The sequence below is a fragment of the Lonchura striata genome, chromosome 26 (assembly GCF_050655825.1).
Source record: "Lonchura striata isolate lonStrDom1 chromosome 26, ASM5065582v1, whole genome shotgun sequence".
NCBI classification, from domain to species: domain Eukaryota; kingdom Metazoa; phylum Chordata; class Aves; order Passeriformes; family Estrildidae; genus Lonchura; species Lonchura striata.
The window spans coordinates 9663558-9688849 of NC_140728.1; the positions used below are offsets into that span (position 1 = coordinate 9663558).

A 25292-nucleotide genomic window follows, 5' to 3' on the forward strand; every position below is an offset into this window, starting at 1 on the left:
CCACTCCGCTGATCCCAGGTAACCACGTATTCCATGGGTCCCTCTGGGCTCTGGTAACACCCAGTTTCTGCCCTGAGCTGGCCCAGAGCTCACCCTGCACATGAGCCACCAGCTCACAGGGACGAGTCCCCTCCTCTGGATAACACATCATCAACATGTCCTGTACCCACCATGGGGAGTTCCTGCCTGGATCACTGCCTCACTGGTGTGGATAAAAAAACGTGCTTCAATAAAGAAGCATTAAGATGCTGCAACATTGATGTGGCATTTCTTTTTCCCCAGCCAGAATCATTCCCCTGCTCCAGAAGAAAATCTTTCTGCATTCTCTTTCTCCTTGTTGGGCTGCTTCTGGTTCAGTAATCTCTCTATGTGTTTCATAAAGCTGGTCTTTCTTTTCCAAGCTCAAAACCCATCTCCTCTACCCTTGGTTGGGTGGGATCCTACATGACCTCAACAGCAGCCCTGGCACCTCTCCACTGCCCCCACCCAAGCCAACCCCACAATAAGCAGGACAGAGGTGGCTTTTATTAGGACCAAAGCCCTTCAGCTGGGTTTGTTTTATTGTCACAGCTAATGAAAGGTTCAGAGAGGGCCGTGCCATGGCAGGCTGAGGTGCAGCCCCCAGAGCACTGCCAGGGAGGAGCAGTGCAGCAGGCAGCAGAGACCATGGCCAGGGGCATCAGCACCTGCCCCGCCACCGCCTGGCACCTCAGGGATCCACCTGGGAAAAGGAACGAGATCCGAGTCCTGCAAGGGCACCAAGAGAGCCCTGGTCAGGGCTGGGTGGGAAACATGTCCCTGCCACAGCTCTAATGAAGACAAACCCAGCCACATTTACAGCTGTCCCTCCACCTTGCCAAGGGACAGGTTTCCCTCAGGTTCATCATCCCACCCCACCCATGCATCTCCAGCCATGGGACAAGGAAGATCTGAGCTGGGACTCAGGACACTCAGCCCACTCCAGCCTACTGAAGTGATGCACCTTCCCTCCGTCCTGGTGCCCCATTCCAGACCTACCTTGATCTTTGTGTTGTCCTCCAGTCTGTCCTCACTTGGGCACTGTAGGAGAACACAGAAGACAAAAACCCCTTGAACTCCCCTTGTCTTACTCCCCTTTTGACTCCCAAAAGTGCTGTGTGCTCACTGCAATTTGCACTTGCACATCCCAATCCTGCACACCCCATCCCTGCACACACCTACTCCAAGCAATCCCACACTCCGCCATCACTGCCTGCTCCTGGCCAGTGTCCCCTGAGATCCCAGCCTTGGTGACTCCCAGGTGCTCAGTGTCCCCAGCACAATGCCCAGCTCATCTTCCTTGGCCAGCTGGGCTGATCCCCCAGCGTGGGCACAGGGCAGGGGGGGATTCTGCCCCTGTGCTCAGGTGAGAGCCCACCTGCAGAGCTGCCTCCAGCCCTGGGGCTCCAGCACAGGGAAGAGCTGGAGCTGCTGGAGCGAGCCCAGAGGAGGCCACAGAGCTGCTGCAAGGGCTGGAGCCCCTCTGCTCTGGAGCCAGGCTGGGAAAGCTGGGGGAGTTCATGTGGAGAAGGGAAGGCTCTGGGGAATACCTCAGAGCCCCTTCCAGTGCCTAAAGGGTTTTCAGAAGAGCTGGAGAGGTACTTTGGACGAGAGTCTGGAAGGACAGGACAAGGGGAATGGCTTCCCACTGCCAGATGGCAGAGATAGATGTGGAAGGAATTGTTCCCTGTGAGGGTTGGGAGGTCCTGACACAGGTTACCCAGAGAAGCTGTGGCTGCTCCCAGATCCCTGGAAGTGTCCAAGGCCAGGCTGGACAGGGCTTGGAGCAATCTGGGATAGTGGAAGGTGTCCCTGCCCATGGCAGGGGGTGGGACTGGGTGAGCTTTAGGATCCCTTCCCACCCAGACCATTGTTCTGTTGAGAGCCCCTGCACAGCTACACTGAGGATTTGCCTGTGGGGCCACGGGACTGGGGCAGCTGGGTCAGCACTCCTGGAGGGTCCAGCAGCAGCTCCCACAGAGCTGGGCACTGACCCTGTGCCACGCACCCCGTGCCACACCAACAGCCCTGGAGCTTCCACAGGGACTGGGGTGCTGGGGTTGCCAGACTGGAACCCTGCCTGCGTGGGAAATGGGGCAGAGCGTGTCTGGGAGCAGGACTGTGCTTGGAAGCCACAGGAGGGGAAATATAAAGACACCACCAGCACAGGAACACACAGAGGGTGTGTGGGCATTGATGCTCCCATGGGCCAAGGAGGGGCTGTGGGGAGAAACACAGGGCAGGTCTGCTCTGGATGCTCTGCTGAGGCAGGGAAACGTGAGTGGGAAGTATGGGCAGGATGTCAAGACCTAAATCAGAGCAGCCCAGATGCAGGGAAGGAGGTTCACACACACCTGGGACAAGAGCAGGGGCAGCCAGTGCTGGGCCAGGCCTCCAGCAGCTCTTCTGGCTCTGCCATTTCTGGTTTCCTCCCCATTTTTATTCCCCATGAATAAGGAAAGGTTATTTCAAGATGCTTCAAGACCATAAACCCAAGAAGCCCAAATGTGCAGCTCCACAGGGCTTCCCAGGCTTCCTCACAACCAGGATCAACAAAAAACAGGGACAAACCACAGCACTGGGAAAGTGAGACCTGGAAAAGGCAGGCAAGGGTTCCTGCTCCTCCTTCCCATAAACCATTCTCACCTTTCACATCCAGTCTGCAGTCTACTGAAGCTTCCCCCAGGGGGTTCACAGCCTTGCAGGTGTAGACACCCCCATCAAAAGGGCCAGGCTTGCGGATTTCCAGGGAGCACACACCCTGATCAATCAGTGCTATGTATTTGGGATCTTCCCGGATCTCCATCTGATTTTTCAACCAGATGATTTTGGGCTGAAAGTTTAAAGCAGGGAGAGAAATTAGAAATCTAATTGTCCCCAAAATGCAGCCACCTCTCTCTGCCTTTGCCTTGGCCCTGCCTGAAGTTTGCGGCCATGGTGGGATTCACAGTCAGAAATATTTTGAAGATCCAAATCTCCCATTTGTCAGCCCTGACCACTGCTCTACCCTTCCTCCTCCAGCACAGAGGAAGGAGGATATGGCTTAATTTAAGACCAGTCTCTCATCTCCATGCAGAAACACCCCAATGTGCCACAGTTTGACTCAGAGGGCAACTTCAGCCCCTTAACCTCAGCCAACTCTAATCCAACAGCACCAACCAACTCCCAGACACCTCCAGCCACCTTGCAAAAAAACCCACTGGTGTTCCCAGGCCAAGGTTGTACTGTCCATGGAGGAGCCACCGACCTGGGGGAAGCCCCGGACGGAGCAGAAGAGGTGGGTGCTGTAGCCCCGTGTGGTCGTTCGGTCTGTCAGGGGCTGTGTGAACTTTGGAGGCTCCATCATGTCCCGCTGGGGGATCTTCTCTGGCTGGTAAGTGGTTTCTAAGGAAATAATTAATTGTAGCTGAGGCAGACCTCAGGCTCCCAGGCTGACCAACACAGGAATTCTGGACAAGATATCCAAAACCACTTCTGTTCCCTCTTATAAGAAGCCAGATGTCATCTGGCCTGACCCAAGAACCTGGCCCTCATCTCAGAGCAGCCCTGTTTCCTCATCCAGTCATAACATGGTAGTGCCCAGGCCCTGCAAGGGCCCTGCAGGGGGATGCCAGCCCCACTGTGACATATCCTGTGTGCAGCAGGTCAGACCCAGGCACACTGTGAACCTCCCACTCTGTCCCCAAATCTCATCCACAGAAATAAGAGTTGGAGGGAAGCTCTGCAGATGGCAGAGACTCTAGGTCACTGTGTGCTACCAAGGAGCAGGACAGAAATAGATGGAAGGAGAGTAGGGCTGGTTGGAGATTTGGCACTGATCTGTGGGCTGTTCTGCCAGGGCTGTTCTGCCCCTTCCCAGCTTCTGCTTCCATCTCATCCTAGGGATGTCCATGTCTTAGTTCCTCTCAGGGGCTGAGCATGGCACAAGCTTTCCCCAGAGGAGAAATGAGGTGCAAAGAGGGGGCAGGAGACCTCTGGACCAGCCCAGCAGCATCAACACAACTTCAAGGAAGCCCCACTGCCCCAATGGTCAGGACTACTCTTGGATACCACCCTCCCCAGCCCCTCAGCCAGGGACATGTCCCCACTTGTCTTCTCGATGTAGGCCACCCCAGAGGCTACAGCAGCGCTGTTGCTGAGCCCACAGATGTTCTCAGAGAACACTCGGAAGGAGTAGGTGTTGCCAATGATGAGGTCGGAGATGGTGCAGCTGGTGCGGGTGCAGCGCTCCAGCACTGTGAACCATTTCTGGAAGGGAAAAAAGGAGGAAAAGAGAGAGAGCAGTGAGGAATGACAGACTGGGACAAGGATGGAGAAGGTGTGGGGTGGGGCAGGGAGTACAGCAGTCCCTCTCCCATCAGGGCATCACCAGCAGCAGGAGTGCCCAGGCTCACCCCACTCTTCTTGTCTGACTTCTGCACCCTGTAGCCCTTGATCTCAGAGTTCCCATTGTCCACAGGGGGGGTCCACTCCAGGGCCACGTTAAAGCCCCATACATCCACCAGCTTCAGGTTCTGGGGAGGGCCGGGTGGCTCTGCAAACACAAATGCCCTCAGGGTGATATCTCAGTTTGCTCTCCCCACATTCTGTACCTTGACCGTCCCTTGACCTTGCTTTTAATCTCTTCTCACCCTGATGCAGCACACAAGGGATGAGAAGCTGTGAGGGGCAAGGCTGGCAGAAACTCTGCATCCCCAACCAGAGAAGTTCACATGCACGATCCTTGTTGAGGATCCCACTGGAACAGGGACTCCAGAGTTCCTTGCCTTGTTGCTGTCGCATCTCATCCCACCAACACCTACTCAACTAAGGAGCTCCAGAGTGATCCTGCAGCGTCCCATCCTCAGCTTACCAACCACCTGAATGTCCAGGGTAGCCTTGTCCTCAGCTCCGTTGATCTGCACGGTGAGCTCGTACTTGCCCGAGTCACCGCGCTGGGCCTGGCGGATGTAGAAGATGGTGTCCCGAGCCGTGTTGCGGATGTTGATGCGGTTGGTGTCCAGGGGCTGCCCTCCCTTGGTCCAGCTCACCTCAGGCTGTGGCTTTCCCTGGAGCAAAAGGCAGGTCAGGAGCCACTTGGGCACATGGTCCCAGCTGGGAAGGACGGGTGGCAGAGTCACCACACTGTGTCCAAGTGCCACCTCTCCCATCCAGCAGCCCCCGGGAAAGAAGCTGCAGCTGATTCACGTCAGAGTCACTAATGGGAAGCCATCAGGCTCCAAGGATGAGGTGGGAACATGCGGGCTCCCCAAGGACCTCATGGAGCAAGTCCAGCTGTACTTGCCAGGGCACAGCTGTGCTCTCACAGCCCAGGTGCTGAACCCAGGCTCCAGCTTAACACAAGGGCTTGAACTATTCATGTCTGGAACATGGCCAGTACAGAGTCCAAACTGTCTGTGAGACATGGCATGCACAAGCCCCTCAGCTCAGGGGCCTCTCACTCCCTCTGCTTGCCCAACGCATTTCAGAGCCAGCTGCCATGGCAGAGATGCTCTGGTGGTGTCCCAGACATGAGAGAGATAGCTGAGGAGATAACCTCCAGCCTAGCCCACCAGTGTCAGTACTGCTTCACCATCACACAGCCCTGTGGCTGCCCTCCTTCAAAGGCAGCTGGTCCCCTTTAGGGACCCCAGTGCTGTGCTGTGGGGTCCCAAGGCATGTCGCCAGATCCTGGCCAGGAGCACGAGCTGAACTGGATTTATTGGCTGAGACAGCAGTAACAGCTAGTCCATGTCCTGATGGGGTTTGGGGTTGTCCCACTGCAGCATCATCAACAAAGATGTAGCAGGGAAAAAATGGACAGGAACAGGAGAGAGAGCCTCACCCCATCACCCACCCTTGGCCCATAAGACACAGCGACCAGGCCAAGTCAGAGCACAGCTGGACCCATAAACTAACCCGCAGGAGCTAATCTGGAGTGAAATGCCCAGCGGATTAAAGCCCAAATCACCCACGTACCTGAAAGGGGATCATGATGTTCACAGCATCCCCCACACGCCTGATGTAAGTCTCCCGCAGGTGCCGAGGCATGCGGATCTTTGGGAGCTCTGGGGATGGAATTCACACTGTGAGGCAAGGGACTCCCATTCCTCAGCTGGCTGACCCTCCCCATACATGCCCCTGCTTGGCCACCAAGAAAATCCACTCCAATACGGCCACCTTCTCCCTCTCATCTCCTGGACATTTCTGCTCCCCTGCAGGGCTGTGCTGGTCTATCCCATTGCCTGTATCCCAGAGTGATAGCTATCCCTGAGATCCGAAGGGCAGCATTCTGATGGATCATTCGCCCCTCTACATTGCTGCCTGGCCATGGAAGACAGCCTGGCCTCAACCAGAAGAGCCACAACACTACTTATACTGTAACAAGGCAGGGAACAGCATCTTCCAGTTGGGAAATATTTCTCCCCCTGACTTTCCAGAGGCACACGGCCCAAATTTCAGCAAGGACAAGGCTTGACCTCCACCTTCCCTGTGCAGTCCAGGCCTCTGAGACACCAAGGACGCACCTGGTGATACCAGAGTTGTGGAAGCCTAAGGCTCATGACAAAAGCAAACATCCCCGAGGAAACATAACAAAGACAAGGAAAATCCCCACTGGAGAAAGCTCATGAGCGTGTCCCCTTCCAAAGGGTGGAACAGAAGCTGTACAGCTCTGCTGGCTCAGTGATAACCAGGGATCCCTCTGGAGCCCCTCGTGAAGGAGCTAGGAGTCTGTGTCCGGGTTAAATGCACACGAGCTTAACCCTGGGGAGGGGGCCTGGTCAGAATAAACCAGGGCTGAGCCAAGCAGCTGTGAGGGCTGGGGAGCACAGGGACAGCACAGGGACAGGCCCCGCAGTCCCAGATGGCCCTCCCTGACAGCTGAGACACTGCCTGCTCTGCTCGTGCTGTGATTTCTGCGGGGATCCATCCCCCATGCTGCCACTTGGGCTCATCAGTCTCAGCAGGGCAGGGAAACCTGACCTCGGGGAGGAATGTTAATTCACGGATGTTTTCCCCAGCTCCCCAGTGCCTCTCTCAGAGGGACTGGGCTGGCCAAGGTCAGTGGCCTCCCAGTGACAAAGTGCCATGGTGAGGAAGGTCTTTCTTCCTGCCCTTGTTCCCTGCAAAATGTGACTCCCATACTCATCCTTCATCTGGTTTCTCCTTGTCTCTCTCCACCTCCCAAGCCCACTCATCCCACCTGTTGTTAAGCTCCGTGCTGTCCGATTGCTGCTATTTAAAATCCCCTGGGTTGCTATAAATGAACTGGTGAGATGAACAAAAAGCAGGCCTAGAGAAAATGTGAAGGCCAGGAGGCAACAGATGGGAAGGGAAGGGAAGGGAAGGGAAGGGAAGGGAAGGGAAGGGAAGGGAAGGGAAGGGAAGGGAAGGGAAGGGAAGGGAAGGGAAGGGAAGGGAAGGGAAGGGAAGGGAAGGGAAGGGAAGGGAAGGGAAGGGAAGGGAAGGGAAGGGAAGGGAAGGGAAGGGAAGGGAAGGGAAGGGAAGGGAAGGGAAGGGAAGGGAAGGGAAGGGAAGGGAAGGGAAGGGAAGGGAAGGGAAGGGAAGGGAAGGGAAGGGAAGGGAAGGGAAGGGAAGGGAAGGGAAGGGAAGGGAAGGGAAGGGAAGGGAAGGGAAGGGAAGGGAAGGGAAGGGAAGGGAAGGGAAGGGAAAAGACCCAGTAGATCAAATTCTGTGGGGATGTCTCAGCTCTTTGGGTTTTACATCTGTACATGTACCTGGGACAAAGCTCAGGCAGCAGGTACTGGGTGTGGAAAGCACCATCTGTGCATTTGGCATCTCATGCCAGTCCCTCACCCCCCAATTTACCCAGTTCCATGAGGTTTGGTGGGATGGTTTTGAAATCAGAGGTGAACAGGCGCAGCCAACCACCCCTAAGCCAAATTCACCTCCTCTGAGCACACTGAGAAGATGGACCCTGCAGGACCTTTTCCATGGTCTGATATTCTTCTCCAAGTCTTTTCTCATGAAAAGCTGGTAGTTCCTGGAATAACTTTTGTTAGTATTACTATTTTTAAGCAGCTGAAAAACCTGATGTGTTGAATAACAAGAAAACCTGAGCATTAATAATTCCTTCTAGAGGGAAAATTACTCTGTATTTGCTGTTTGGTGAGTGCAAACAGGCCTTGACCTCCTGCATCAGGCTCTGCACATTGGCAGCACCCTGAGAGGAATCTGAGTCTTGCTAAGCATGGGAGCAACTAATTCATTAGCGAGTTCAGCATGATTAAAGTTCCCATGCTCCAGACAACCAGCTCTTGACTTCCCTGAGCTAAATAAACAAAGCTGTCCAATGTGCGCTGTGGCATATTCAGGATATGACACTGCCAAGGGGAGGAGACGTGCTCAGGGGGAGGTGGATTCTGAGCTCTTGCCATTAAATGGGAAAATGTGGCTCTGCCTTTTGAGTCCTTCACCCCCACATTTTCAACATCAGCAAGACTGAAGAGGTCGGGAAACTTCTGCCAAGGAACTGGACACAGTCACTGAGAATAACATCTGTCAAAGTCTGGATGGGACCCGTGAGAGGCTGCTCATGCTGCAGGGGTGGGCAGAGATTTCACACAGAAATTCCACCCTCAGGAGCAGAACTCACGGAGGATCTCCCTGATGAGCACTGGCTGCTCCAGAGTGGCCGGGACGCTGGTTCCGCTGGCACTGACAGCCATCACCCGCACGTGGATCTTGTCGCCGGAGCTGAGGTTTGGGATTGTGTAGCGGGTGGAAAGAAAAGGCTCCTGGTTCACAGCTTTCCAGTCTGAACCTGCAACAGACCCAGCACAGCACTTTGGATGTGCCATGGATAGACAGACACACCCTGAGCAGCAGGATCAAGCCCCAGAAGGTGAGACCCAGAGGCAAAGAATCCTTTCCTTGGAAATGGGGAAAGATTTGGGGCACCAGCAGAAAAAGGAATTTTGGTGGGGAGGTTGGCCATCCCTGCCAAGGAATGTGGGGTATGAAGTGCTGGCAGGAGCTCAGCACTGGAGAATGAGGACATTTGCAAGCAAGAAAAGGCATCGGGCCAGCAAACACATCCCTGCTGACCAGGTGCATTTCTGAAATGAAAGATCCTTGGAGCTCCCTGCCAGCTACTCTGCTCCTCTCACTGCCCCAGGACAACACTGGGGCTCACCATGGCCTCCACAAACCCCTCCACACTGAGCAAGGTCTGCTCAGGATCTGCCCCTGGCCAGATGGACCTCTCCAAGTGTTCTTCCTGCTTGTAAGGGACATCTCAAATTCAGCTCGGAGCCTAGCCCTCCCCCAGGCCCAGCTAACCTGTTTTTGCCATGTGCCAAACCTCTCAAGATGTTTCTCACTTAGAAAATAAACTGCCCCAGTCCCCCAGGGACTGGGTGTCCCAGGTGGGCAATGAGAGTGACCCACATATGCCAGGGTGTACCAAGCCCCCATGTGCACCTTCAGAACAAGAAGGTCTTCTTGTCAATGCCATTGGAGCAGCCGAATTTCACCAGATCCTCTTTCCTTTCACCACTGGCATTGCTCAAATCAGTCCTCACTCAAATCTCACCATATTTTAGCCAACCAGCCCAAATACAGTCCCATGGCCCTGGGTGATGACAGAGGGACTGGAGTTCTCCTGTCCTCCAGCAGACCCAAAGCAAGCCAGGAGAGCATCCAGATTGGGCCCTTAGGGAGGCTGTCAGACAGATCCCTCCAGGAATGGCTGCATCTTTCCTTGTCCCATGCAAGGGCCTCCTCACGCATCCTGCCCAGTCGTGGTAACCTTTCCACCTGCAGCCCAGCAATGGAAGCCTTCCACAGCCAAGAATGTGTCCATCATGTGTGCCACAAGCTAAACAGCTGAGGATCAAGTTCCCTGAGGTCCATGGGCCACCTGGGTCTCCCAAACCACTCCAGCCCAGCTTCCCCTTGCAGATCCCCCCAGCCACACAGACCCTTCACTCTCACCCCAAAGCCCAGCAGGGCTTCAAGATAGTGCCCAAAACACAATCTCATTCACTCACCTTGTTCCACCTCCCAGCAATACAACTGGACAACCATGGGCAATTGCTGGACAACTGCTGCCACCTCCCAGCCCACCCCCATCCACCACATCCACCTTCCTTCCAGATAGAATCAAGTCTGCTGATACATGCCCAGGACCTTCCCTTCCTCATCCTCCCATTTTATCCCCATTCCTTCCATGCTTCATTTTAAGCAAACATGGGAGGGTTGAACTTTTTTCTCCTGTTTTCTTGAAATACCATCCCAGCCCTGAGCCTCTGCAGATCTGGACTTCATCAGAGACCATCCCCAGAGGTTGTTGGTCTCTGCTCCCCGCTAGAGCTAGACATAGCAGTGACTCTAAACCTCCTCCAAGCCCCTGCTGAAGCCATCACTACTGTCGGAAGGCAATGGGATTCCCTGGTCCTTCATGGAAAAAAAATAACCATTCAAAATTGATCCATTTGGGCAAAGAAAGGGAATTGTTGCTGGGGGAAACGCTCTGCTGGGTTCCACCGAGCTCCATCCCATCCCACCCCACAACCATGCACCATCTCTCCATGCTCGTGAGGCAGTAAAGACCAAACCTACTTCCATCTTTGCAGATCTCCACCACATATCCATCCAGGCTTGCCCGGCCCATCTGCTCCGGGGTTTTCCAGGTCAGTGTGAATGAGTTTTCACTCACTTCTTCCACAGCCAAGGACAAGGGGCAGCTGGGTGGCTCTGTAACAAACCCACAGTTGTGACAGCAGGGCTCGAGTACCGGGGCTCTTGGAGGGCTATCACTCATCCTCCAGGTCTGTCTTCAGTCCACCTAATCCCCAGCCCTATCCCACTGCAAAAATATCCTTGATGACTTCATCCCCCATCCTTTCTCCCTGGCACATGGCCCCTCCAAGCCTTTCTTATGCCCCCTCCCCTGTCCAGTGTTCCCCACTCACCTTCTTTTGGTTTTTCCAGTTTAGGTTCAGGGACTGGGGCTGGAGGTTCAGCTGGGGGAGGTGGGGAACCTTCTTCAGGCATTGGAGTTTCTTCTGCTCCAGCTTCCGTGGAGATGGGAGCAGGTTCATCTGTGGGGGCTGGGGGCTGCTCCGGGGGATGCTCAGGGGCTGGGGGCTCTTCAGTAGCTGGGACTGGGGCTGGGGCTGCTTCTTGCTTTGGGGCTGCTTCTTCCTTCGGGGCTTCTCCTTCCTTCAGGGCTGCTCCTTCCTTCGGGGCTGCTTCTTCCTTCGGGGCTGGTGCTGCCTTTTTCTTGGCCGCTGCTGGAGCTGGTTTTTTGGCTGGAGGTGCAGATTTGCCGGTCATTGCTGGCAAGGGGGGAGATGTTCTGGGGTCTCTGCTCCGGGGTGTCTGCTCTGTTTTGGTGTTCCTGATCCAGACAAAAGATCTCTCCTCTGGATATGGGGTCTCGGGTCCTAGCTCAGGACCAGCAGCCTTCACTCTGGACCTGTGGTCTCTGTTCCAGGACGGCTGTGCAGGAGGGGGGAACCAGGTCACTGAGCCAGAACAGGGGCTGGGTGACTTTTATAGGCTTTGGCTGGCACTTGTCACCTCCCTGCAAACCAATCTGCCTGCACAGGCGGGACTGCCAAGAATAGCCACCCAGGACCTGCACATTCAGCAGCCCAGCTGCCCCCTCCTATGGGATGGCAGGACATGGGCCCGGCCTCCCCAGCGGCCCCCTTGGGCTCACTCAGGACTAGGCCAAGGCCAGGTCACCTTTCTTTGGGGACATGGCTCCTGTCCCCAGCACCAGCACCCCTCTGGCTAAGGGCTTCCCCCCACCACTGCCACCTCCTCAGCCATCCACTCCCTCCCAGTCCCCACAGACTCTCCCTGAACACCCTCATCCCCCTTGCCTTCCTTAGCCCCTGCATTAACATCAGATCTGTCCCCCCAAGCCCTCCCTGTTAATCCTGCATTGACACCCCCCAACCCACCTGCTGCCCCTCAGATCCTCCCACAGTCCCTGTAACCCCAGACCCCTCTAGCTCTTCTGTCCCTCTTCAGCCTCATACCCAATCCCACTGGGTTGGAAGACAACCTTTGAGTCACCTGGACCAACCCAGCCGCCCATACCCCTAACCCACATTTCTGGGGAAGATAAATCACCCCCCAGCCCCACGTCATGTTCTCCAGCCTTTGTTCTGCTCAATCAACCAGCCTTGTGTATGGAGACAAGGTGTGTCATGTCACCCCAGAACTCGTGACCAGCCACCCTACTGTTACCCCCAAACTCAGATTCACCCCAAATCCCCCCAGTAACCCAGGAGAGCTCCATTAATTCTATGGGTCATAAACCACTCACCTTCTCCTTGCTCCTGTTCCCTTACTTGCTCTCATGCTGTGCATGAGATTCTACTAGAAGTGTCTCTGTATCCCTAACCTTCCTGAAATTAGAGTTGAAGGAGTGTTTTCCCCATTTTCCAGCTAATTCCCTGTCTCCAAGGATGCTGCCCTGAAGTAGACACTCAAGCCTTGCTCTTCTGGATGCTGGTCCACGGACTCATCATTCTGTGGTCCCCAGGAAACATCTCCAGACATGGACATCAGAGTCAAGAGGCATCTCTGAGACAGCCAGAGCATGAGCCATGTTCCCTGCCAGGGCCAGATAATCCCATTTTTGCTAACATGGGGCTGGTTTTCCAGGTGGGGGGAGCTGTGATCATTCAGGAATGCGAGAGAGAAAGAAGAGCAAAGCCCCATTGGCCAGGTTGGTCTTTAAATGCATGGTGACATCCCAAAAAAGAGCCTGAGGGGTGCACCCCAGCTGGAGCAGCATGACTCTTCTGCTCCAGGAGGGATATTTTCTGTCTCCTGGTTATTTGGCAGCAGGACAAAGCCAGGATATAATGAGATAATGTTAGTGCCTCGGGGAGGGTCTGTTTGCCCCAAACTCTGTGATAACCCAGATGTTCCTTGAGGAATATGAGTAATAAAAGTTCCACATTACCAAAATCCCCTTGGAATGCCTGAGGAATGAGATCATTGAGGCAGGAGTGATATGGGGCTCCCAGGTATTTGTGCTACCTGCATTGATGGGTACTGGCAGTTCATTTTCTGCCCAGAGCACCTTGGAGTGGTTCAAAGTTGCCAAGTTGGTCATGAACCAGAAAATTCCCAGCAGCTGCTTTAGACAGAGAGAGGACAAGTCCTGCTGCCCAGCACAGCAAGGAAGAGCTGGAGAGGATCATCTATCCATCCTGCTCCAGCTGTCTTTGGCTCCTGGGGGCCAATTGGAGAAGCTCTGGTTTCTCCATATCTTGGCCCACCAGGGTTTCATCATGTCTTGGATGACCTTGGCCTCCTCCTTGACCCCTCCACATGGGCCATGCCTTGATGACTCTTTCCATCAGCTCACAGGTGGCCAGTTCCAGACTCCCACAAACATCTGCTAAGGCATCTTCTCTGTGTCTTTCTCAATCATGGTGTCTAATCTGAAGAAAAAAACCCACTTCACTGCAGAAAAAAAAGGGCTTGTTTTGATTACATAAGAGAAGCAATTTAAAGATCTCAGAAAGAAAAATAAATCAATGCCGAAACTCCAGTTCCTAGGGAAATGAGCACTCAGATTTCTCTCTGAGTTCAATTTGGGGGAATGCAGCTGAAAATTAAATACATTCCCTAGGAAAAATAAAGAACATAAATGCAATAACTTCACTTAAAGTTCTCAATTTGAAAGAAACTTGGGTCTGTCAACCTGCTCCATGACGTTTGGATGCTTTTGCTCTGTTGACTCAGGGGGTGACTAATAGGTTACGAGCAGATGAATCCAAGTGGTTTGTCACCCACTCTTATCTGGGCCACGTTACTAGAGTTTATTGGCATCTTGTTTATTCACATGTTGGGCAAGTGCTGGGTGTTGAGTAAACCCCAGCAAGGAAACACTGAGGAGCTGCTGTTGTTGATGGCAAAGGCACCACAGGAGGTTGTCCCAGTTCAAAGGGTTTCCCACAGGCTCCAGAGGTGGGAGTCAACCTTTCCTTACCCACCACAATGGCTTCACTTGTGGATTCACAATGGGGATGGAGAAACTGCTGCCAGGAGGTGATTTCATCTCAGGACAGGAGTGGGCTGTCCCAGCCCCCGGTATTGGGTGAGGGAGCTCAAATTAGTCTAGTGATGGAAATGAAAATCTCACAGAGGGGGCTGTTCCTGCAGCCAACTGGGAGGGTTGAATATTAAAATTTTTGTGATATTTTAAATATTAGTACATTTTTGCCTTATACTCTTAAGTATTTCAGGATTTAGCTGAAATACAGGTTATCCATGTTTTCCAATGAGAAAAAGTCTCATCCTACAAAAATTCGTACTTTTATAAATTGGTTTTGACCCACATTTCCAGCCCACCAAGTCACTGATACATTTCCTTACTTATTTTCTGAGTGAGTGTAGGTCTAAATATAGGAAATATCATTTATGTCAGAAAGGATCAGATCCTCCTCATGCCACTGTTATTCCAAATCCCCCTGATGATGCAGCATAGTGGTCGATCATTTTCCAGCTGTTTGTTTGACAGGATCCCATTGCAAAATAGTTGAATTTGTTCCCCAAAACATCAGATCAGCCCATCCACCCAGACTCCCAGTTCAGGAAACCAGAGACCTTGCCAGATGGAATGGGGGAAGCCTCGGGGATGCCTTCCCCACCATGACAGCTGATGTGTCGGTGCAGGGAGAGAGAAGATGCCTCCGACAGCTGGGGCAAATCATGGAGGCTTCCTGAGATTAGGACCATCCCCTAAATAGGGCTCCTGGATTAGACAGGAAGTGGTGAGACCTTCCCACTTGCACATCATAAAGCAAAGGGAAGTGCCAAAGGCCTGGAATAAACAAGGAGCTTGTCAGGTAGGAAGGGCTCCCTGAAGCTGTCACATGTTCTGTGCTCATCCCCTCCTGTCCCTGTCCCCATGAACATCTTTGGAGATCCTGGTGGGCTCTTTGCACCCCAGCAAGACTGTGAAAGCAGAAGGTGGATGTCACACCCAGGCCACCACAGGCTCTGGGCATCATGGGGTCCTTGGCACAGCCATGGGCTTGGCCAGGGCAGAGGGCAGAGCACCAGTGGGTCAGAATGGGTGTCAACAAGGAGAGCCACCCACAGCCTGTATCAGGGGATACCCGGGACTGACAAGGTCCCCACCGCCAACCGCAGTGAGATAAATTCAAAGTCACCACCTCCCCAACCCTGCACACATTGTGTGGACTGTGAGACATCAGATAAGGCAAAAAAAAAAGCCCAAATCCTCTGAATTTCAGCAGAAAGGATGTGTTCAAGCCCCTTCAGGGAGGCTATTGCTGGTGGTTACTGGAACTGATTCCTGTGTGGGTCTGTGCCCTCCTTTCAGCGCCTGTTCCTGCCTTTGCCTGTCCCCTTTCCAGGGTTAATTCAGATCTCCAGAAAATTAGGGAGCTCATCTGGAAAGCACACAGTGGTCAACCACAAATGCCAGCAGGGTGTTTAGGTAGGCATGCTCAGTGCCCTACCTACCACCTCCCATATCCCACATCCCTGCCCCTGGCTCCAGCTCTGGCTCCCAGCAGCATTTCCAGCCTTGCTGTCACTGTGATATTCACAGAGCACTGAGTCAAGCAGCAGGGGCAGGCAGCAGGTGGGCTGGGACCAGGCTAGATTTCCATTTGTCTGTCACACTCAAGTGGATACTTACTTCATCCCAAAGCAATGACTGCAGGCAGGGGGTCCAGGCTTGAGCTGGAACATGGCCTCAGTTCCCCTCCCAGAGCCCCCCAGGAAAGGGCCTATCTAGGTGTCACCCTGTGAAAAGAAATTTAAGCAATATAAAATAATAAAACATTCTTGTCTGGTCCAGAAAAGTCAACCAGGTAATAAAGAGGCATCAACAGGAGCATCTCTGAGGTGCTGAGGGGTATTTCTTGCCTGGTGGACATCGCTTGGTGGGCACTGGTACAGGGTTCTAACAGCCCCTGGCTCCGGAGTTGTTCCTGTCTCTGGGTGCAGCCCAGCTCACCCCAGCAGCACTCAGCAGCACCAGTTTGATTCACTGACTCTCCAGTAATCCTTTCTTCAGGGAAAAAGTTTTTCAGCTCCACAAGCTGCCTAAGGCAGTGGTGGAGTCCCCAGCCCTGGAAGGGTTCAAAAGCCATGTGGATGTGGCAGCTGAGGACATGGGTTAGTGGTGGCCTTGGCAGTGCTGGGTTAAGGGTTGGACTCGATGACCTTAAGGGTCTTTTCCAACCTAACTGATTATGTAATTCCATGATCAGTGAGGGTTCACTCACCTCCAGGTCCCCCAACATCAGCTCACGAAGCAGCAGCGGGGGTGCCCAGACCTGCACTCTCCCTGCTGGGATCAGGAGCTGCCAGCTGCAGGCAGGGGATGCAAACACCCAGAACCAGCTTTTGGGCTGTTATTTTGGGGCTGTGATGGGTTCATTCTCCTCCAAGACAGATTCGGTAGAAAAATAGGAAAACCCATGCAGAGATGTCCTGATTTTGCCCCATGACTTGCTGGGAGCTGAGCCAGGGAGCTCCGTGTTCCCTCCAGCCTGCGACAGCACTGCAGTGGAAAAACCATCACAGAGAGGCATCAGCTGCTGCCCACAGCCAAAATGGTTTCCCAGGGCCATCTGTGGGGCCACCACAACTACAGCCACAGTACGAGGGGACAGCACAGCCTGATCAGGAGCTCCAGGGCAGTGACCTGCAGCAGCTGCAGCCAGGGCCAGCTGGGCCTGAGCGTGCCGGGCCAGCAGGAACCCTCACGCACCTTGGCACCACAGCTGTCACCTGCAGTGTGCCCAGGAGCAATGCCAGTCCTGGAGCACGGCTCTGCCTGGGGTGGGTTTTTTCCAGCCCTGGCCCACTTCTGCGGCCAGGAGCTCACCTAGGACAGAGAGCCTGCAGGGACTGGGCTGTGTCAGCCCCAGTCTTTTCAGTCTGCCCAGAGTCACCTCTACCAAGGCTTGGGGACAGCAGCTGGAGACGCCAATAAGGCTCTGTCACCACCTGCCCTGGCTGGCCCTGCCCTGTGTCAGGGAGAAGCTGCAATTAGCAGCTCAGGTTTTCCTTCGTCATTAAAACTCAGGAGCTCAGAAAGGCCTGAATTGTTTCAAATCGTTTCAAAATTGTTTGCTGGTTTATTCTGAGCATTTGTACCCAGGGACCAGAGCCACACCAGCTGCTACTCTCCCCTGAGTGAGGAGCTGGGAGGCTCTGCACAAGGGGGAGGGAACAGCTCAGCCCCAGGCCCCACCAGCACCAAGGGCTAATTTCAGTATGGATTAGGACCAGCAGGGAACTCAGTGTTAGCTCTGCATAAGGAGAGGCACCACTTCTCAGAGCTTTTCTCCTCTCCTCACCTGCGGTCCCAGGCAGGACCAGGCACGGCCACTCCCCAGAAGGGTGTCCAGCCCTGCCCTGAGGACTTTGAGAGACTGAAACTCCTGCCAGGGTGCACCATGACATTGGCCAGTAACAGCCCAGAGTTAAGACACTCATTTGACCTTCAGCATCCCCTTCATCAGTTCCCTATTCCTCCATCAAGGACTTAAGGCCACCTTGAGTGTTTTCAAGGCCATTGCTCCTACCTAGTCCCTCTTGTAGGACCAACACTGGTGTTTCCACTTCCCCTCCCAGCTCTTCCCATATTTTCTCACATCCAGCACCTCCTTTCATTGCCTTACATGCTTTCACTGGCACCCTCACCTTCCCTGTGCTCTTCTCATCCCCTCCTCCCCCCTATTCCCTTCAACCCACTCCTGGTCCCTGCAGGACTCTGCCAAGCTCCATCCTGGAGCATCCCTGTTCAGCTGAGAGCAGGTAGGGCCAGCAGGATGTCCTGCAGCCAGACCCGCCCCAGCCCTGGGGGTGGGTGGCATTGGGCCCAGCCGTGTTTCAGATGGGGCAGTGATATCCCAAGGAAGTCCTTGAGACCAGTGTGATGATGGCCGCAAGGGCTGCCTACACCTTGCAATGTCTACGGTGTTTGGGAGGGGCTGTCCCTTCCCAGGATTCTTGGAAGCAAATGGGATCTGCTCCCCTGTTGGGACAGCATGTCGTGGGCCCACCCTACAGCCCTCTCTAACCCAAAGACCTTTATTTGAGAATTTCCCTACTGTTTCCCCCACCCTGGAAAGTTTGCTGTGTTAGAGGGGCTATGAGAGGGTTTGGAGCATCCCCAAATCCCAGTGACTTGCACCCAGTCCCAGTAAACTGGGAATGCACGCCAGTTTTTGTTGTCCAACAGGGCCGAGGTGCATCCTTTCCCTACCGCCACCAGGGAGCATCATGGGGACGTTCAACCCAGCTGTCCCTGTGCTGGCTGCCGCCAAAGTCCTCCAGAGACTGAAATCTCCGAGCCAAGCTTTGGAAACGCCTGGTCCTTGGGAGTCCCTGGTATAGCCAGAGCCAGCTGTGGCCCAGCCCTGTTCTGGATGCAGGGGCTTGCACCCAGGAGCTGCTCCCTGCCCTGTTCAGCACAGCGTGACAGCCCCATGCCATCCCTGGGGGAAGCATTTCCCAAAAACACCTCCAGAGCAGCTGGGCCAAGCCCAGAGAACAACAGGGGCTTGATATGTTGATCCAATAATCTGTGAAGAAATAGCCATGGAGGATGCTCCAATCTCATCCTCCTTATCCATGAGCAAGTCAATGCCAAAAGGACACTTGGATATTTGCAGGGAAAGGCCAAAACCTCCAGCTGGACATGACCAAGGACAGTGAGAGCCAGGGATGAGGCTGGAGGTGGCTTTGGCTCTTACCCAACTCCTGGGGTTAGGAGGGGGCAGAGATCCCAAGGGGTCCAGAGACAAGAGGAAGACATGGGGGGGGGAGGGGGTCTTCTACCTCCCAAGAACTGACTCTTAAGAAGGAGGAGAAATTCTCAGTCACACAAAATCTGAAAGCAGCCCTGGGAGAAGGGCTTGGGGGGGTTGGTGCTCAGTGTGCCCCAGCTGTGTGTGCTGGGTCTCAGAAACCTCTTTGGCCAGCTGGGCTGATCCCCCAGTGTGGGCAGCAGGGCAAGGGGAATTCTGCCCCTCTGCCCCAGCCAGGTGAGAGCCCACCTGCAGAGCTGCCTCCAGCCCTGGGGCTTCAGCAGAGGAAGGAGCTGGAGCTGCTGGAGCAATTCCAGGGAAGGCCACGGAGCTGCTGCAAGGGCTGGAGCCCCTCTGCTCTGGAGCCAGGCTGGGAGAGCTGGGGGGGTTCATCTGGAGAAGAGGAGGCTCTGGGAAGAACCCTAGAGTCCCTTCCAGTGCCTAAAAGGGCAGGAGAACTGGAGAGGGACTTTGAACAAGGGCCTGGAGGACCAGGACAAGGGGAATGACTTCCCACTGCCAGAGGGCAGGGTTAGGTGGGATATTGAGAAAGAATAAGGATTCCACCTGTGAGGGTGGTGAGTCCCTGGCCCAGGTTACCCAGAGAACCTGTTGCTGCTCCATCCCTCAAAGTGTCCAAGGCCAGGTTGGATGGGGTTTGGAGCAACCTGGGATAGTGGAAGGTGTCCCTGCCTATGGTGGGTGGTGAGAATGGGATGAGCTTTGAGGTCCCTTCCCACCCAAACTAGTCTGGGATTCCATGGCACAATGAGCTAGATGCAGGGACCTACTCCTTGCTCTGTGACACAGCCGACATGCCAAGGGAGCCCCTCCTTTCTGCAGGCTGGAAATGCCCCAGGATCCCACTGGGCAGTGGTGTCTGGAGGTGTCATTCCTGCCCAGTACCTGTAAAGCCCTTGAGATCTCTTGGGGTGCTCTAACATTGCAGGAATGCCAAACGATGTGCAGGGCTGTCACCCGCCCTGGCTGGCACTGAAGGTGAAAAGCTGATTTATTTTCACAACCTGCAAAGCCCTGGGGAGGTGAACATAGCCAGGCTCAGCACCAGTGATGGCTCTTTTCTGTCCCTGGCACTGTGACTTCAACGTAAAGCATTGGGACTCTCCAAAAGTTCACATCTTCCTGAAAGCCAGGCCATGACCCAATCCCATCCCACCACCTGCACAAGGAAAAACACCTTTGCTGGTCTCTTTTTTAATGCTGCTTGTGACCTGGTTAGCTCTTGTGGGGTGCAGGAGAAGCTGTGCTGTCCTTTTGCACCCCAGCATGGCAACCAGGAGGAACGGGGGTGGACAAGGAGGGAGCTGCCAGGACCAGTTATCTGATCCCAGCAGCTCCAGTGTAAACTTAGCATGGCCTTTTGGAAAGTACTTGCTGTGGCAAAACATGCAGTAAATCACTGCTCTGAGTGCCAACAATATTTTGAGATTAGCAAATCTTAAAGCTCACTTTAGGGTCGTGGGTTGGAGCCCTGCCAGTGTAACCGGGGGGGTCTTCCTCACCTCATACCCTCCAGCTCCCAGGGATTGCACCAAACTGCAAATCCTTGCTTTTTGAAGAAGATGGGTTAAAGTCCAGGGTCAGCAGTGGATGTGGGGTCCTGCAACCCACTCCTGTGGATTCTCGCCCTTTGCTCCCATGGAGCAGGACTGACCCCCTGATTTCTTTGCCTTTTCCTTTCCAGATGACCTTGGAAAATCCCCAACTTCCTCCCTTATTTTATCAAGCAAACCCAGCTCCCATTAGTTGCCCCGACCTTTCCAGCATCATCCTGTGCTCCCTGGGACAAGTCACCATCACCTCCAGCACTATCAGCCCACTCCTCCCTCCCCAGTGTCCCCAGGGCCCCCAGCACCCCAGCACTGCTTCAGGGTAAGAAGTGCCCAGGATTTAAAAGCCACCCAGGAGGTGGGACCCTGGTGCTTCCAGACATGCCAGAAATTGTCCAAGCTCAGCTGAGGGCTTATTCTGCCTGTGAGACAAAAAGAAGGGAGAAGCCCTTGGAACTGAGCAGGAAAAGGGGCATCAAGTACTTGGGACCCCCAGCCAGGTGCATTCCAATGGAAAATCGCCACAGGCTCTGCATCCTGCAGGAGATTGACTCCTGAAGCAGCTTCCCAAGGACATAATATTCTGAAGATGGCATTTTAACACAGGATAAATCACTGGGTCACCACAGGAGGTCCGAGGGAAATCCCAGGCTGCCCCTGGGAGTTCTGTGGCTTGACCCTTTCCAGGCCATTTTGTAATCTGGATGCAGCTATATGTGTTGAGAATGCCATGGAAGAAACCACTTCAATCCAGAGCAGTATTCCATCAAAGTTCTGCAGGAATGTGAAACTGAAACCCCGATTGCTGCTGTTCTTCCATCCATGCTATTTGAGTGAACACCCTGATTTATTTCAGGCTTTCACAAAAGATTTGTGTTGGCCACAGGTCATTCCTGTTTGTATCAGGGAGAGCAGAAAAAGTTGCTTATCAGAAGGACATTGTCAGTGTAGCTGAGCTCCTGTTCCTTGTGGAAATATTAGAGAATAAAAATCCGCCAAGGTCAAGTGCAACAGTAACACAGGCTGATATTAAAAATAATGTCCCTGCTTTTTTGGCATTGTGGGACACCTCCCACCTGTGATGTTGTATGGAACTGTCCTCAGAGTGCAGGGAAAATAATTCAGCAAAAGCAGCATGGAGCTGTGTCAGGCAATGGCCAGGCTGGATCTCAGGGAAAGGTTCTTCCCCCAGAGGGTGCTGGACACCACCCAGGCTCTCAGGAATGGGCACAGTCCCAGGCTGCCAGAGCTCCAGGAGTGTTTGGACAGTGCTCTCAGGGGCACACAGGGTGGGATTATTGGGGTGTCTGTGCAGGGTTGGGGTTGGACTGCATGGTCCCTGAGAGTGCCTCCCAACTCAGGGGTTCCTGTGGTTCTGTAATCTGTGGATGCCCATGTGCCAACAGCAATACCAGCCCAGCTGGAAGCCTGTAAGCTGAGATGTCCCCTGGCCAGAAAACAGCCTCAGAGCACTTGCCCTGCACTGTATTTGCAGAGGGGCTGCGGCCCAGCATGAGCCTTCCTTGCCCACCCAGCACCACGCAACACCATGTCCATGAAATCCCAAAGATGGATTGAAATATTTGGGGTTAAAACCATGAAGTGCAAGGAAAAGTGGCCAGATTGTTTTCCAGTTCCTGGGAGCTTTGGAGCTTCCACTGCAACCACCATGGAAAAATTTGGCCCAAATCTTTTTCCATGCTTAGGCCATTTTTGGATGTGTGACTTTGACATGGGGGTCTCTGCACCCCTGCAATTATAACATGGAGGGCTTTGGGCAGATAAGGGATGTGCCTTACTAAGAAATTGTGATTTTGGTGTACCATGAGGGATGACATGTCTTTTCCTTGCCCAGTCTGGGTCTGCTTTGTTCCTGGTTGTGGCTCAAAGTGTCCCAGCTGAAGCCCCAGCAGGTCCCTCTGCACCCACAGGGAAGAGGAGCTGGCAGAGGATGTTCCGTGGCACCCTGTTTTGGGGTGCTGGAAGGGACCATGGAGCATGGAACAGGGCAGAGAGCTAAGTATCAGTAGCAGGAACAGTGCAAACATAAGCGTGCTGAACCCACACATTCTCAGCCCGAGCCCAAATGTCTCAGGAGCCAGAAAACCAGGGGGGAAAGGTCCCCTCTCCCAGAGAGGTTTATTTGCTCTAATGCCGCCATCCAGTGGGAGAAACTCCCTGACATGGGAAAGGCTGGAATAAAAGGCACTGGGTTCCCCACCCTGCTCGGGCTGCCCTCGGTGGCCTCCCTGCCAGGGATGCTGAGGCTGCACTCCATGCTCCAAGCCCCGATCCCAGCCTGGGTGCAAAACGGAAACAGCTCACGCGGCACCTGAGCTCCTCCGGCTCCCAGAGAGGGATGGGGAAGGAGGGAAGATGCACCGGGTCAGGGGAGGGCTGCAAGCCCAGAGAAAGAGGAGGAGGCTAAGGTGCAAGCAAGGTCCCAGCGATGAGGCCAGCCCGGTCCCAGGGGTGCACTCCCAACGCTCCCCTCCCGCTGGATATTTGCAATCTGAGCACACCGTCCCTGCAGAAAGCCGAATTCCAGCGCGTATTCAGCAGCACCGGCACTTCAAGGAGGGAAAAGCAGCCAAACATAAAACTCCCTGGGGTCGCTCAGGGAAGAGAAATGACTTTGGCAGCGGCCACAGAGCAGCGCGACGGCGAGCGGGGGAAGCGCGGTGGCCAGCGGCCCCCAGGATCCCACAATGAGCCCGTTTGTTTTCCCCATGGGCGGCCGGATTCCCGCAGAATGGAGCTTTCAGTGGGAATATTCAAAAGTTCAACCTCTCTCAGCAACGCAAGGTTTGCTGGATTGTGCAATGGCACAAAGGGACAGTGTTTCCTCAGGAGCGGGAGGTTCTGCGGCTGGAACGCGGCGCTTTTACTCCCGCACAGAAGCCGCCTGAGAGGAATCACGGCGTTATCGAGGCGGGATCGCAGTCAGAAACTTGCCTTAAAGGGAGAAAGCAGGGAAAAAAGATTCTGTTTATGCGTATACAATAAAAGAATTTCGGGGGTTTTCTTCTGGCTGAAAGCAGCAGCTGTTTTCCTAAGGTGGCGCCAGTTTCCAGGAAGCAGGCGTATTCCTCCAAAATCGAGGGGAAAACCCCTAACTTTTTCTTTTCCCTTTGTGCCAAGAGGAAATTTGTCCTGGGAACGAGTCCTGTGCACAAACAAACACACTGTCCTCTCCTTCGAGAAGCACAAATGCTTTCCCACCCATTCAAAATTAGACAGAAAAATGACTCCTGGACCAGCAATTCCCTGATAAGCCCAACGAGGAGGCAGCATCCTGGTTGAATCAGACGCACACGTCCCGATGGGGATGAATTTTGGAAGCATCCACCACCTCTGCAACTTGGCAAAGGCCATTCCTGGTGGCTGCAAACCCATCCTCGAGCTCCAGCCCACACTCGGGAAAGGGAGAGGAATGGGAGATGTTGCAAAATAAAAGAGATGAGGACATTTGGTGCAGGGAATCTGCTCTGCAGCTGCAAACAGCCTCACGCTGGCACTGGGGCTGAGAACTGTGCGCAGCTCATCACACCTGGAGTCTGGCAACCGTAATAGAGTCTGGTAGCTGTGCCCAAGGTCCCTCTGTATGTTTAATTAAGATCATAGAAGATACTCATTATTTCAATTTTCAGATTGGAGAATTGTTTGGTTTGGAATGGATCTTAGTAACTGCAACTTAGTTAAGCATTATCCAAAAACAGCAGAGGAAATACTGGTGGACATGCTGAGAATGGGAAAGGGGGATTTTTCTTTTTAAGGGACTTTCCCTGTTGGTGTATGCAGAGCAGTGAAACCCACCCAGCAAAGCCGAGAAGCTCTGCAGTGTCCTGGCATGCCTGAGACAGGGAAACCCCCAGACTGAAGCACCAGGACACTGCTCTTCCTTCCTGCAACGAAGGCGGATGGCAACTGGCCTCCAGCCCCAGACCTGGACGAAGCACCTCTCAGTACCTCTGGGACTGAGGATAAACCTCTGACCAGTAAAGAAACGCCAGCCTGAGGTAAAGTACACCCAGCCAGTGTGCCTGAGCAGTCAGGACAAGCTGGCAGCCCACAGCATGGGAATAAAGCACAGTGGAGTCACCGGAGTGGGTGATGGGCTGACTCCGCACCACACTGCAGTGAGAGACACCAAAACATCTGTACCCTGGAGGGGTACAGATGGTCAGTGCCATCTCTGACCCCACAGAGGCTGTGCTGGGCAGCGATGCTGGCACTGATGGGGTCCTGGGGACAAAAGGGCTTGGAGGAGGCCGGGAGGCTCGAGCAGCATTTGGGCAATGCCGTAGCACTGGGAAATGAGTGTTCTGTCCCCTGTGATGTATGTCAAACCTTGTCCCAAGTGTCCACACCCTGATTCCCACGCTGTGTCTGAGCCTCGGCCAGCTCCCCACTAAGATGCCCAGACCCATTTGAAGGGATGTTCAGCTCCCGCTGTGTCCAGTGCTCCGGGTGTCCCCATGGCTGATTATTCTGGATGTCCCATGTCTGGTTCCTCCTGGAATCCTTATAACTCAGGTTGTTCCCACTTCCCTCATTCCTGCTGCCTCCACAACCAGCGTGCCTGCTTAGTCTCAGATCCCAGTGCTCCTGTACCCCCGTGCCCGGTGCTCCTGCTCTTCTGCAGCCAGGTCTTCCCTCCTCCCCCATTCCCAGAACCTGGATGCTCCCAGGACCCCCGCATCCAGGTTCCTCCCAGGTCCTCGGTGCCTGGTGCTCCGGACTCCTCCTCCCCAGTGCTCCCAAGGACTTCCATTCCCGGTTCTTCCCTTACCGCCACGTCCTGCACTCCCGGATCCCCCATCCCCAGTTCCTCCTGGCATCCTCGGCTCCCTGCTCCCCTCATTCCCGATCCTCCCGGGCCCCCCATGCCCGTTTCTCCCGGTTTCCCGGGCTACCCCGTGCCCCAGTGCGC

At 54.2% G+C, this 25292-nt stretch overlaps 1 protein-coding gene across 2 annotated transcripts; it reads right to left on the minus strand.

The window, feature by feature from the left end:
• Positions 1-518: 518 nt before the first annotated feature.
• Positions 519-11439, minus strand: MYBPH (myosin binding protein H). Of its 2 annotated transcripts, none has more exons than XM_085561555.1 (11): positions 10935-11439; positions 10582-10716; positions 8615-8782; positions 5977-6065; positions 4871-5066; positions 4413-4552; positions 4107-4266; positions 3266-3402; positions 2665-2851; positions 1018-1059; positions 519-721 (listed from the first exon to the last, which is right to left on the minus strand). In XM_085561555.1, exons 1-10 carry the CDS (start codon positions 11296-11298, stop codon positions 1049-1051), a joined length of 1587 nt encoding a protein of 528 aa, XP_085417681.1. In that variant the 5' UTR covers positions 11299-11439; the 3' UTR covers positions 519-721; positions 1018-1048. The 2 variants fall into 2 exon arrangements, with proteins under 2 accessions (XP_085417681.1, XP_085417682.1); XM_085561556.1 differs by having other exon boundaries at positions 519-747; positions 10935-11329.
• Between the last annotated feature and the right edge of the window lie 13853 nt (positions 11440-25292).

Coding starts and splice junctions, on each gene's coding strand:
- MYBPH (XM_085561555.1), bottom strand. CDS start 11,298: ATGACCGGCAAATCTGCACCTCCAGCCAAAAAACCAGCTCCAGCAGCG. Junction 6,066..8,614: donor GCTCATCAGGGAGATCCTCC/GTGAGTTCTGCT, acceptor TTCCATCCCCAG/AGCTCCCAAAGATCCGCATG. Junction 4,267..4,412: donor AGTCAGACAAGAAGAGTGGG/GTGAGCCTGGGC, acceptor TTTCCCTTCCAG/AAATGGTTCACAGTGCTGGA.